The following is a 14,493-nucleotide window of genomic DNA, read 5'->3' as shown; positions in this document are numbered from 1 at the left end:
CAGATTAAATTCATCATATTAAAAAACATGTGGTGTCATGTCTACTTAATATAATCTTAAATCAGATCTTGCATCAAATCATAATACTGTGACATATTCTTTAATATACATTTTTACGAACTTCCCTATTTCTCCACAATTCAGTGCTACAGATAATTTTAATATTTAACACATAAAAGTTAAAATTTTAACTAAAAAAGAAAATATCAATACCTTTCTATATTTCTATTCTGCTTACAATACCTGACTCGGAGACTTGATTTAGTTAGTTCTGAATGCTCAATTTCTGCCTTTTTCATATTAAATATTTTCTTTATTGCATTTGCATCCTGTTAAAGGAAGTAAAAAAGGAATCTTTAAATAAAGTTTAAAAAAGAATATTCTGCAAGGATAGACTGATGCAGTAAGTTATCTTGTTTCCACGGTTGGCTTGATTACAGACAAAAGTATGCTGGCTTGCAAAGTAGTCTCTAGATTAAAAATCAAAATAACAAACAAGTTTGGGCTAAAAGTGGGCTTTGATTCAACTTGTGGCATACTGGCCAAAATATTCCTAAATATTAACCTTGTCATTAGCATATAATGCTGCAAGTGGCATGGACTCTATTAAAGTTGGTACGATTCATTGGTAAAAAAATGTTATGTGAAAGCCATAATCATATTTATGATTAAAAATCACTATCATTTAATTTTATTTAATCCATACAGTATGTAGAAATGTATTTAAGAACTTGTAAATGGAATCAAACATTTATCTTGTTATCTACATTAACCAAATAACTCTTTTAACCAACCTTGAATACTTGAGATCCTGGTTCATTATAAGTTTTGGCATTTTTAACTAATAGATCTATATCCTTGGTCATTGCATGCATGCTTTTATAGCTTCCATTCTACAAATAAAAGCAAATTTAAAAAATTGAGAGTTTGTTTTCACATTTAATAAGTATGATTTAAAACTTTGCTTTTTGAACTTCAAAGTTTTCCTGTCATTTACATAATCTATACAAACATTATGATAAAGTAATATATAATTAGAAATAAAAGCACACTATATAAAAGTAATTTTTACCATATAAATAAAAAGAACAAAAATAAACAAGTTAAGAAAAATGTCACTAAATAAGTTCTTTCAGAAAACAATGGTAGGAAACAATCTCTAAGCTAATTTTGTCCAATGTTTTGTAAATTTTTACAACAGGTCAGTAGGTTAATCCATACCGATAGATTAAACATTTCCATTATTTATAAATATAATTTTAAAACTCAGTACATTGAAAGTTATAATTAATCTAAGAAAGCTATAACCTAAAAGCAAACATGTAGCTTTGAATTTCATTACTCCAAACATTTCTTTTCAAAACTGCTTCACCTTCTGGATATTCACTATGTTCAAGGCAATACAGCCAAATTTATACTGCACCTGTATCCGCTGAGCGATGGTCTTCAAATCTATGGGCTCTTTAATTATTGCATAATAATCAGGATATTGCTGTAATTTCAAAAAAGAAATCCAAGTGATGCCATGTGAAATGAAACATTGATCAATTAATTATTCTATGTCCTGTAGAGCTTTTCTATCTGAACTTCACCAGTGTATCAGTGACATACACAATCTTTGTACAGTGATGTTTTCTGCCACTGGTCTTTTGACTATGCTTTTTGATCACATACATTGTTTACCAGTTACCACTATATATACTTAGCAGTCAAGTCCCCCAGGCTTTGGAAGATCACTATCAAAATATCAATCAGGTTTTCTGCAGACATTTTGCCCTGTATTCAAAGGAAGGCTTCCTTAGTACGATTCAGAAGTTCCCCTTGCCATGCAGACTTTATAATCTGCGTAAGTTTTGAAACTGGAGGGTGGGTTGGTGATTGGGTTTCCTAGGAGGTGTCAATTAATTGGTTGCTGGAAAGGCACTGCCTTATATTGAATTTTGGAAGCTCAGAGAACCCTAATATGTACAGCAAATTAGCTCTATAAAACTGCAAGTTTCTACTTTGTTATTGTTATTCTATCATCTATCTATCTATCTATCTATCTATCTATCTATCTATCTATCTATCTATCTATCTATCTATCTCAGGCATTATCTGAGGACTGCTTCAGTCCAGCTATTTTTAAAAAAAAATCAAATAAAAAAGAAAAGCTAAAACAAAAGAGAAAAAAGGAAAATGATACATAGATGTTACATATACAGATTAATAAAATGAATCTTATACTAGAATGAAATGCAAACAAACCTAACAGGATAAATAACCCCCCTTCCCCTTTTTTCTCAGCTGCTAATTGACACTTAATATTTTATGCTACACTTGGACATCTGTGATCTATTTGGATCATTTTCATTTCTTCTAACCAATTCCTTTCTTCCCCAAAAATCAGTAGTTTAGCTCACCTTACTGTACAATATTTTGAATGTTAAGGGGATTGTTCCTGCTTAAATTTGGTTAGCATTCTACTGTGAATATATATAGCAGTCCAATTGTTATTATTAACAGGTAGTCTAAGAGATTGCCATACATACTTAAAATTCTGCAATAATATTTTTCCAGTAAGTCCCTAATAAAAAAAACCATGAATAGAAACTACTGTACTTGCTTTACTGTACTTGCTTTACAGAACAGTAAGCTCCTTAATTCCCATACTCCAGAATAACTCTGTCAATGAAGCCTCTATCTTCTCAGAATTCAATTAGATTGAATTAGACTTCCAAGATCCCTTCCAACCTTATGATTCTATTGGGTCTCATTCATATCATCACTTCATCCATACATTGGACCAGGATGTACACTGCCTCTAATTTTCCATAATATTTCATTCAGAAGAAGCAAATAACAAAGCAATTGATTATCCCCCCCACCTCCTGCCACCACCCATGCTGAAAGTTTTTATACATTATGAACAAAATAGTGACTTGGAGTAGTTTAGAGCAGTGGTCCCCAACCCCCGGTCCGCGGACCGGTGCCGGGCCGTGGAGTACCTGGCACCGGGCCGCGCAGCGGCCGGGGGACATGAACGCTGCAGCGCAAAGGCTCCTGGGCCGTGCGCAAAAGCTCCTGGGCCATGCGCAAAAGCTCCTGGGCCGTGCGCAAAGGCTCCAGGGAAGAGAGCCCCGCGCAGGTACGCACGTGTGGCCCAAAGCCCTCACCCCTGCGCGCGCTCAGCGGGCCACGGTAAAATTATCAAAGGCTGATTGGTCCGCGGCGATAAAAAGGTTGGGGACCACTGGTTTAGAGCAACAGTCACCAACTGGTGGTCCGCGAGAAAATTTTGGTGGTCCGCAGAAAAATTATTTGCATTTTTTATATTGCACTAAATTAGGGGTCCCAGCCCCTGGGACAGATACGTGCAACAGGAAGAGAAAAAAAACCTAAAGAGTTAAACATAAGAGCTTGTGTGATGCTAAAGAGAGGGGAAATTTAAGACAGCCAGATTTTAATTGTCCTTTGTAGCTTCTTGCCCTGCTTAGGTGATGTTAAGAGATATAAGGTTGGACTTCCTGTGGCTCCGCGAACGCCGATGGACACTCCTTCAGGAGCTCCAGCCCCGTGATTCCGTTAGCCGCTAGAACAGCGAAAATCAGCTGTCTAGCGGCTCGAAATTCTCCCCCAGGGAAAAAGGGGGAGAGAAGAGCAGAAAGGTCTGGGTAGAGCTCCCCTAGACCCCCAGGTTTTTCTTTTTAAGCCTGGGGTTTACAGGGTGAGAGCTCCCTGAAAGCCCTTCAGTTGCTCCAGATCCAGGATGAGTCTGCTTTATGCAGACCAAGGCGTCACGACCCTACCAGCAATGCAATTTTAAGGATTATAAGCAATTTGGACTTCGGATGCTGGCAAAGCAAATCAGGAGAACAAAGAACGCAAGTACTGATCTTTAACTCTGTTTAAAAAGGGAAATAATGACGTCTGAGGGCGTGAAAACGAAACTTACTAGTGAAAGTGCTTCTTAACGCTTGTAACATTGTTAAAGCTACTGGATTACACATTAAGAAAAAGATTTAAAGTGGAAGCAGAATGGAAAAGACTATGGTATTGACTTCAACTAATTTACATTTCTAAATTGTGCGGAAAATAGTTGGACTTATTGACCTGATAGCTGAATAAATATAAAGTGAAGATTGAAATATGGCTGACATTAGGGCTGGAGGATCATTGTCTGGTGAGTCAGCAAACTCACAAGTTGTGACTGTAAAGGTTTTTCAAGAACTTTTAACTTTCTTGGAATCAATTGATAGAACTTTTCAAAAATATAACTTGGAGAATAACAATGATTTGCTGGCTGGAAAAGATGATGAAATTAACCAGAATAATGTGACTTTGGAGGATAGAAAAGCGGCTGTCAGGATTGAGATGGAGGTTGGCACAGCGGAAATAGAGGCTTTGGCAGAGGCTTCCATGCAACTAATTGAAAAGCAACAAGTAGACTCTTTACTGCAAACCGATAAATTTTATCGTGACAATTCTTGGTCTTCAGACAGAGGAATGAACTGATTGATTATATAAGCAGGAAGAGTCGAAATGGGGGTTTCAAACCAGAGGAAATAATTCCAAGAAGAGAACGAGTTTTCAAGATACATCAACCTCAAATCAAAATTCCAAAATTTTCGGAAATAAAAGTAGGAGGAGGAGCAATGCTGAAGAAGAAAGTATTACTGAAGAAGAAGGACTGGAAAAAATATAGAAAGAAAGGAAGAATGGAAGATTAATTTCTTTTGAGGAGGATTTTAGTAATAATTATTGTTTTATTGAAGTAAAAAGGCTTAATTAGAATTGGATAGCTTTTTGAAACTTATTGAAGTATTAAAATGGTTAACTTAAAAGTTAATGGATAGTTTTTTTAAAAAAAGTTTTGAAACTAAAGTTTACTGTTTCATTTAAGTAAAAAGGCTTAATTAAAATTGGATAGCTTTCTAAAACATTGAAGTATTAAAATGGTTAACTTAAAATTTAATGGATAGCTTCTTTTTAAAAAAAAGTTTTGAAATTTATATTTTGAAGAATGTCTTATTGATAAGAAGGTATGGAAAGGATCTTAGCAACAAATGTGAAATGTATAAGAGAATTTATAAAAGAAAGGTTGATGAATAATTTTTAAAAGGGGAATTAAAGAGTGTGAGGGAGTTTTGAATCTTGTAGTAAGTTATTTTATTTTAGCTTACATTTGTTAAATGTTATACCCTGTTTTTGCTCTGGGAAGTCGGGTGTGTGTGTGTGGGGAGGGGGGATTGAAGGATGGTTGGGGATAAAATTGTTGTTGAAAAAAAAATTTTTTTTACTAAAATAAAAAGATAGATAAATGTATTAATAGAAAAGTAAGAAATTTGGGGGGAATGTCACAATAAATGAAATGATAAAATTAAGATATGATAAATACTGGAGGAATAACAAGAAGATACAAAAGATGTACTCAGATGATACACTGTACGATTGATTAAGAATTGTATGTTTATTGTTTATAAAATAAAAAAATTATGTTGAAAAAAAAAAAGAGAAATAAGGTTAATAGATCCAGAAGGCTGAGATTTGAATGGTACGCATAACTATGCTATGATAAAGTTAAAGAGCCTTGGTGGCGCAGCAGATTAAAGTGCTGTTAAGTAACACCAGCTGCCTGCAATTACTGCGAGTTCAAATCTCACCAGGCTCAAGGTTGAGCCTTCCATCCTTTCGAGGTAGGTAAAATGAGGACCCGGATTGTGGGGGCAATAAGTTGACTTTGTATAAAAAAGAACACCACTTTGGGGGGGGGGGCAAAGCCCTACTAAGCAGGTATATACAAAAGTATGAAGGCTATTGCTTAACGCATTGTAAGCCACCATGAGTCTCAGAAGAAGGGCGGCATATAAATTGAACCAATAAATAAATAAATAAATAAATAAATAAATAAATAAATAAATAAATAAATAAATAGACATTAAAAAGTTTCAACTGTCAATGGTTTTGTATTTACAACTCATGGAGAGATTTAAAGCTGACAAGAAATTGTATGGTTTTGAAAATGATAAAGCTACTTTTGAAATGGAACTGTGTACAAATAATGAACATCTTATTGCTAAAATGTATACACTTTTGTTAAAATCGGGAATAGAAGATGAATTAGTTAAAAGCTGCGTGATAAGTTGAACAAAAAATTTTCAATATACTAATTGATCAATTGGAAAACTTGTGGCTAAGGGAACTGAAATGTATGTTATGTTGTAACCTGAAAGACAATTTTTTATAAAATTATAAATACATAGTACTTATCCCCAGACAAATTGGCTAAAATGTATAAAGGATCTCCACATAGTTGCTGGAAGTGTAAAACTCTTATATCACCTTTTGCTGTCTTGCAAAAGAGTTAAACAATATTGGATGAAATTAGTAATGTAATTCAAAAAAATGTTTAAAAATCAATCTACTATTCAGTTCAGGAACTTTTTGTTAGGGTTTATGAATAAAATTTTGGAAAATTATATGGCATTTTTAATAACAGCAGCATGACTTTTATATGCCCAGTGTTGGAAAGATCCCATGATACTTACAATGAAGAAATTATTAATAAAGATGACAGAACTGGCAATGATGGTGGCTAAAGTTAAAATGGACATTATATTATAGCAGTTTTAAACTAAGAATCAAAAGGGATCTTATTTATTTAGAAGAAGTTGGGTGGCATTATTTGAATATATTTTCATTTTCTTTACTTTTTTTTAATAACTCTGCATTTCTATCCCTATTCTCTTTTTATTATTTATATCTTCTCTTGATTGTTATTTTATGTTGTTTTTTATCCATATGCTTATAAAATTTCATAAAACTAAGAAATGTAAAAAAATGAAAAGAAAGCATGCAACAGGAAAATGGCGTTTGCAGAGTTTTCCCCCCATGGAATGGTTTTTCTATTTTCTGCCTCAATTCAAGCTGTGCTTTTTATGCTCATGTTCAGATTTTACTTCTGCTAATAGTCTTGTACTGAAATTGTTTCAATAAAGTGTATCATCATCATCACCATCATCATCATCATTTATTGTTACTCACCACTTTAGAGGGAAGCTTCTGAAAAAGTTCACTAATAAGGTGGCCTGATGGATTTGTAGCTACAACTACTGCTTCAAGAAGTTGTTCAAGAATTTCTTTTAAATAACCTGGAGAAGACTGATACAAATATAATCCTGTAAGGCAATTTGCATAATGGAGTAGGAGTAAATGTAAATATTTAAGAATGTGACTAATTCAGTTATGCATACTTTGGCTTGGCCACAGGCCATTACAATTACAATGGGTATTACACTGAATCAGTTATACTTATCGGCAAGTAGCAAATTTTATACTTACTATTTCAGAAATAGTCCCTTGATTGTCATGGCCTTCATCCTCGTCTTCATCGTCGTCAGCTTCTCCCTTCTGAACAAATTCATTTTTTGTCCGTAGATATAAATCCCACAATTTGCAGGCAGCCTTATATTCAGGAGAATCTGGCTGTGTAACAGAATCAAAACAATATTCTTTGTTTTTAAATCAACAAGTAAACAAGGATACTTTTAATTAAAATAGGAAAGGTGGTTTGGATCCAGAGTGGGGGCACTTGCTTCATCTCTCAATGGCTCTGTAATCTAAGTAGGTGTTTGTTGCTAAAATATTTTACATCTAATCATATTTAATAAGTGAAATATATATATAGGATTTCCTAAATCCTAAATATATATTTTAAGGAAATCACAGTTATAGTATTAATATCAGATAGAATATGTCATTAACTGCAATTATATTACAATGAGAATAAAAGCTACCTTGTCTAATTATCAGCTTTTGAGAGGCTTGAAATGACCTTTTCCACCTATTAACTCATGTAAATCAGTGCTAGAAAATATAACCCATGACTTTCAAAACAAAGCACTATCACCTTATAATAGGATTTTGCATTATTAAACAGCAGTTGGAAGTCAGCAGTTAAGACGTTCACATCATCATATTCCTCCATTTTTAACTTTTGTTGGATCTTCATTAAATCAATAGGCTGGGAAACTACTTCATAGTAATCTGGCTGATTTCTGTTGTAATAACATATTGAAAATGCAATTAACATAAAATTCACAGTGCCTCGCAACAGGTGTTAAAATATATACTCTAGATTATTCTACTCAAAAGCTAGAATAGTTTTGTCAATTATATCAACAGCTACATCAGCATAATAACAAAATAATGGATTTCTGACATCAGCACTGTTCTCTGAGCTATTTTTATTACAGGAAGTCCTCATTTAACAATTGGGAGTGGCAACTTCACCGCTAAGTGACACAGTTAAGTAAACATCATGTTATTAACAACCTTACAACCTTATTTCTGCCACAGCTGCTAAATAAATATTCCCTAAGTCATCACATGACCGCGACTTCCAATATTACAGCTGGTTTCTCCATTGACTCTGCCTGCTGAAAACTGTCTGTGAAGGATGCATATGGCAATTATTTGACCACAGGACACTATGGTTGAAAATATCTGCCGGTTGCCAAGTTCCCAATTCTCGATCATGTGATTGCTGGCATGCTGCAATGGTTGTTAATATAAGGGCTGGTTGTAAAGATACCAAGGAAAATTTCCTGCATCTCATGTCCTTCCTAAAGCTTGCAGAAGCCTCCTGCAAGGCTTTCCTGAATTCTCATAAGAGGTATGAAATATGAAAAGAGGACTCTGTCATTAGTATTTTTGCACCTAACACCTAACCATATACTTCTGTTGAAATGCAACAACCAAAACAGTTCTTTCTATTTATGAATTTAAGTAACTTGATCATGCAATTACAAATAAAAACATAAATACTAGAAGTACATCTAACATCTAACATCTTCTTTTGAACCATTTTGAGCGTGGAACTCCCTCAAACATCCAGCAATAAGTACAAAACAGGTTGGTTGAAGTTTGAAACACTTCTAAAATGCTCCAAATAGCCTTCTTGATGCTCCAAACAGCAGTTTTGCAGTTACAGCTAGACATTTCACAAAGTTTTCGACTTAAAACATTTTATAGCAAATTGTTTTACATACTCTTCATAAATACTAAAACACTAAAATACACACATTGGATTATTTATCAACATCTCAAGCTTACCGTCTTTTGGGGGCCCTAATGAACAGTTCACATAAAAGCCTTCCTTGTTCATCTTTGTAATCTCTGATTGTGTTATATAATTCATGGCAAACAGCAATCTAAAATAGTAGGGCAACAGAAAAAAATAAAAGTACATTTGCAGTGATATTGAGTATCTGTATAACACTATACTTCTAATGTTCAAAACATTTCATGTTTCAAAATCATGTGGCATTTTTCCTTTTTAGAGATGAGCCAGCAAGAACAAAGGACAATGCCATATAAAATTTCATAACATACTGAAGCTATAGGAGAGATGGGATACATTACTATTTTCTTCCACAAAAAATTAATTTAAAAATATATGATGTTTTTTATGATGTCTTCTACTCATCAAAATTTACTTTGCGAATTTAAGAAAATGTGGTGTGTGTGTGTGTGTGTGTTTCAGGTATTTTTGTTATAAATGGAATCGTATGCTATGACCTCTAAGAAACCTAGGATTTCTTAATTTGGTCAGTTTGGCCAGTTGGAAAAGGAGGACCACCAATGAGCTAATAACAGAGTTGTGACCAGTAACTAAGCATGGTGAAACATGACTTAATAACCTTTTTTCTTTTATCGCTTCCCAATTCATATCTGAAGTAGTCTTAAATCATCCTTAGCAATTTCATTGTCAAAGCTGTGTTTGATAGGCTCCCTAAATCATCAACAAGCTGCCGGTTTCAACTGCAAAGTCTGTGCACAAAATAAGGACTTATAACAGCCAAGATCAACCAAACCAAACCAAACCAAACTAACCTAAACAAAGAAGTCTTGTTTTATCTGAGGATAGGGTGGGGAAAAGGGACTTTGTCTGTGAACATGTTAATCAATTTATATACAAATACAATTCATTTACTAAAGGAACATCTAAAGGAGAAAAATCTACTTTTCAGGAAATGGGCTTCCGCCTTTTGCCAGCTTATGTGCCAAAACAGAGTTTGCCCAGTATGGGGTGGGGGGTCTGCACTCCCAAAATGGGCAGGGATGATTTTTCTTAACTTATTATTTTATATTATTATTTAAAATAAAGTTCATGGTTATTTTATAACAAAACTAAATATTTGGTTTTTCTGATGCTAGAAATACTGCTAAGAAAAATAATCAACACCCTTTTTAAAAAAAATCAGCAGACAACCCTATGACACTGAGAAAAATCAGCCCAATATAAGAAGGTGGTTAGGAGATTTTAAAAATCTTAAATGTGGAAGTTTTCCCTCAACTGCACTAATCTCCCACCCCACCACCACACTAAAGTCTGAAGACTCTGACCTTAACAACCCTGGAAAAGCTGTCAACTTCAAAGAAGATGGTGCATTGCATCACTTATAAACTGCAAGTAAGTGTACAGGAAGTCCTCATTTACAACTCCAAAATTTATAATCTAGTGATTATAGTTATACTTATATAACTATATAATTAATTAATTTTTAATTAATATAAAAGATGTAAAAAAGATGTTGAGACTCTAGAAAGAGTGCAGAGAAGAGCAACAAAGATGATTAGGGGACTGGAGACTAAAACATATGAAGAATGGTTGCAGGAATTGGGTATATCTAGTTTAATGAAAAGAAGGACTAGGGGAGACATGATAGCAGTGTTCCAATATCTCAGGGGTTGCCACAAAGAAGAGGGAGTCAAACTATTCTTCAAAGCACCTGAGGGTAGAACAAGAAGCAATGGGTGGAAACTAATCAAGGAGAGAAGCAATTTGAACTAAGGAGAAATTTCCTGACAGTTAGAACAATTAATAAATGGAACAACTTGCCTGCAGAAGTTGTGAATGCCCCAACACTGGAAGTTTTTAAGAAGAGGTTGGATAACCATTTGTCTGAAGTGGTGTAGGGTTTCCTGCCTGGGCAGGGGTTTGGACTAGAAGACCTCCAAGGTCCCTTCCAACTCTGTTATTCTGTTCTATATATAGTGTAGTTATTATTTCTAGCGATATAATAGAGTGTTGCTTTTACACAGTGACTAGGCTAGAAAGATAGACATTTATGGGTATTTACAGGATCAACTGTTGGGAGGTTGGAGAGTCTTCTCCGTTTCCTACTTGGACCTGGTGTGTTTGTGGAATGGTGACCATCATCAAAATCTCCTCCGCTGGCACTGCTAGAAGGAGAGGTAGCCCTTCGCCTCTTTGAGCTCATGGAATCCAACTTCTTCTATAATAAAGAAAAATGTTCTTAAACTTGGAAGGTTTCAGGTAAAGAAAACATAAGATAACAAGACAACAAATCCTAACAAATCTACAATTCAATTATTTGAAATAATTTACAGTGTGTCTTTGGTACGCCGTGTATTTTGAAAAAATTTGGCTATTCTGATAAACTAGCTCCACACCTATTCACACAATGGCCGCCACTGTGAGCATGACTAAGAACAATGATGAGACACACCGATAAGGATCTATTCCCACTCCCTCCAGCTCACTATAGGGAATTTCTTGCATACAATTTTGTGGGCTTGGAACATGTCTGGAAATAATCTTCTACCTTTAGAAATTTTGTTTCTAGATAACGTCTGGACAATGCATAGCTTCTTTAGATTCACTTTAGATCCCAGAATTCTGGGAAAATGGCCATGCTGTGTGGGGAATAGAGACAAGTTTGGGAAAGGCTGACATAACATATATTAGGATATTATATTCATGGTTTTACTGTCAAGCCAAGCCCCTTGACAACAAAATTATAACAAAATAAATGGTTTTCTGAAGGGACTGAAACATTTCTACTTCTTAAAGAAATATTACCACAGCTGATATGTAGCAAGCATAAACAATTGTAATTTATTTTTACAGTGTGTGTGTGTGTGTGTGTGTGTGTGTTTAAAAAAGCTAGACATCAAGATACACACACACACACACACACACACACACACACACACACACACAAAACAAATATCCTTTTGGCCACTTGACAGCTTTCAAGGCAATGTACAACATTAAGCAAAAATCAATTACAACCAAAATCTGTTTTGTGCCAACACCAAAGATCAAAAGGATTAGTTCCAATTGTGACTGAGGAATGAATGTTCAATTACAAGTGAATCGTGAATTAGTTGCTGAATTTAAACGTATAGTAATTACAGAGACTATGTAATTACTATGATCCTATTTCCCATGGACTATATTCAATATAAGAGCAACTTGTGTCCCGAAGTACTTTCATTTGTTATATTTTTTAAAAGTATATATTTATGTTAAGCATGGTTTTGAAGTAGGCACGCAAATTTTATGCCATAGAAGCTACTGTGATTTGTGCAATAGTGACATGAAGTGTCCGAAGAGAAAAAGTGAAAGGATCTAAAATATTATTGCAAAACAATCTGTTTGCTAAGATATAAGTAAATGCTTCTATCAGAAGATTGCAGTGATATTATACAATTGGTTTAATACATTAATGTGGACAAAGATTAAGTATTGAAAACAAAATATAAAAGAATCCTTTAGGTAAATAAGGTTCTTATATTTTGCCAGTATTCCTACGAAAACTATTATTTAATTGAAGACAAACATTAATTATAATGTAATATAAGTACTAAAGATCAACCAAGTTTAAACAAAGCATATTACTTAAATTATTTTCATTTAAATCACAAAGCAATTATTTCTTATTCCTCCCAAACAAGCTCAAGTCCATACGGAACTAGTTGATCTGAGCTGAAAAAGCTGAATCTTAAACCTGAAATTTACACAGTACAAATGCAGACTAAGAAATTATCAGGAAGAAGTAAAGTGATAATTTGTTTGCAATTTTAAAGTGTGAAGTGATTCATAAACCTTCTAAAATTTCCTACTCATTTAAAAGCAGAAAAATAAAATAAAAAACCTCTTATTATCCCAGTCAAGTTCTTTTAACAAATTTAAAAATGTAAGATTACTATAATCAGTTTTCCAAGGGAAACAAATAGGAAATTATGTTTTCCAATTACTTTATTTACAGAAATATATTTTAAGAATATATATTTTGTCTAATGTAATTGCGTTAATACATTTGCACTTCATATTTGATAAGCAAATTAATGCACAAATTCATGAGATACATGAAAAAACAGGACTTTTACAAATCAAATAAAGGTAATCCTCGACTTACAACAATTTGTTTAGTGACCATTCAAAGTTACAACGGGCACTGAAAAAAATGACTTATGACAGTTATAACCTTTCCAGCATCCCCATGGTCAGGTGATCAAAATTCAGATCCTTAGCAACTGATTCATATTTATGACCATTGCTGTGTCATGTGATCACCTTTTGCAACCTGACAAGCAAAATCAATGGGGAAACCAGATTCACTTAACAACCAGGTTACTAATTTACCAACTGCAATGATTCACTTAACTGAGGCAAGAAAGGTCATAAAATGGGGGAAATTTCACTTAACAAATGTCTCACTTTAACAACAGAAAATTTGGGCTCAATCATGGTTGTAAGTCAAGGACTACCTATATAAAACAAAAATGGCTGAGATGTATGGAAAAGGGACAAACAGCACACACATTACCAGCAAATTACCAGATTTACCAGAGTACAACCAGCACCACGAAAAGCCAATCTCCTCATAATGTCTGACAGGCAAGTAAGCAAACTGAGAAAAGGGAAATCTTTAAAGCACCAACTCAGCCGCAGTATTAGTACAGCCAAAACTGAAAGAGAAGATAACAAAAGGAAAGGAAAACAGAGAAGAAACAAAGGAAGAATAGGTAAATAAAGGAATTAAGAAGAAAGAATAAGGAAAACTATAGAAAACAGCACAAAATAGGATTATAATACCTGACTTGTTAGCAAATTTGAAATAATGTTTATTTAAAACTCAGAACAAAACTAGCAGTCTTAGAATAAGTGAATAAAGTTTGTAGTTTCACACTTATCAGTTATAAAACTCTATTTGATATGGTAGAACTATAGTCTTAATGGTAATATTATTCCAGAACAACTATACTAACAAAAAAGATAGTTCATTATATATAAATCACCATAGTGCAGTGATGGTTAACCTTTTCGGCACTGAATGCCGAAACTGGAGCATGCGCATGGGCCAGAGCGCTGGAACCTGGAAGAGCGCAGCTGGCCGGTGCACATGCGCGCAATAGAACCTGGAAGAGCAGCTGGCAATGGTGCTCATGCCCACAGAGAGGGCTCTGCGTTCCACCTCTGGCACACGTGCCATAGGTTTGCCATCACAGCCATGGTGTATCTATTGTTCTAATTAAATAATATATTGACCAACATTTAAAAAATAACATTCAGAAATTGCAAAGGCAAATGTACATCATATAACAAAGTCATTAAGATTTAATTATAATAAATTATAAAACATTATAAAAACTTCAAATTAATAATGCAGGCACAGATCTAATACTTTTAAATGCAGTTGC

At 34.1% G+C, this 14,493-nt stretch overlaps 1 protein-coding gene across 2 annotated transcripts in view; it reads right to left on the bottom strand.

Moving 5' to 3' along the window:
* The window catches only part of PBRM1 (polybromo 1), a 57,873-nt gene that overhangs the window by 38,311 nt on the left and 5,069 nt on the right, over positions 1-14,493 (bottom strand). Inside the window, exons 1-9 of one of the 2 annotated variants that reach the window (XM_070937039.1) lie at positions 13,640-13,678; positions 11,124-11,279; positions 9,094-9,191; positions 7,889-8,036; positions 7,321-7,464; positions 7,024-7,140; positions 1,424-1,492; positions 795-893; positions 214-329 (exon numbers count right to left, since the gene is read on the bottom strand). In XM_070937039.1, coding sequence (XP_070793140.1) covers positions 214-329; positions 795-893; positions 1,424-1,492; positions 7,024-7,140; positions 7,321-7,464; positions 7,889-8,036; positions 9,094-9,191; positions 11,124-11,279; positions 13,640-13,678 — 986 coding nt within the window. Of the gene's footprint in view, positions 1-213; positions 330-794; positions 894-1,423; positions 1,493-7,023; positions 7,141-7,320; positions 7,465-7,888; positions 8,037-9,093; positions 9,192-11,123; positions 11,280-13,639; positions 13,679-14,493 lie in introns of those variants that run through there. The other variant, XM_070937040.1, reaches the window with a different exon arrangement.

This window comes from Pituophis catenifer, unplaced genomic scaffold (genome assembly GCF_029215685.1).
Source record: "Pituophis catenifer annectens isolate HBS135680 unplaced genomic scaffold, rPitCat1.0.hap2 SCAF_2, whole genome shotgun sequence".
Classification (NCBI taxonomy): domain Eukaryota; kingdom Metazoa; phylum Chordata; class Lepidosauria; order Squamata; family Colubridae; genus Pituophis; species Pituophis catenifer.
Note: the sequence above shows the minus strand (reverse complement) of the source record. Positions and strands in the feature narration are given on the sequence as shown.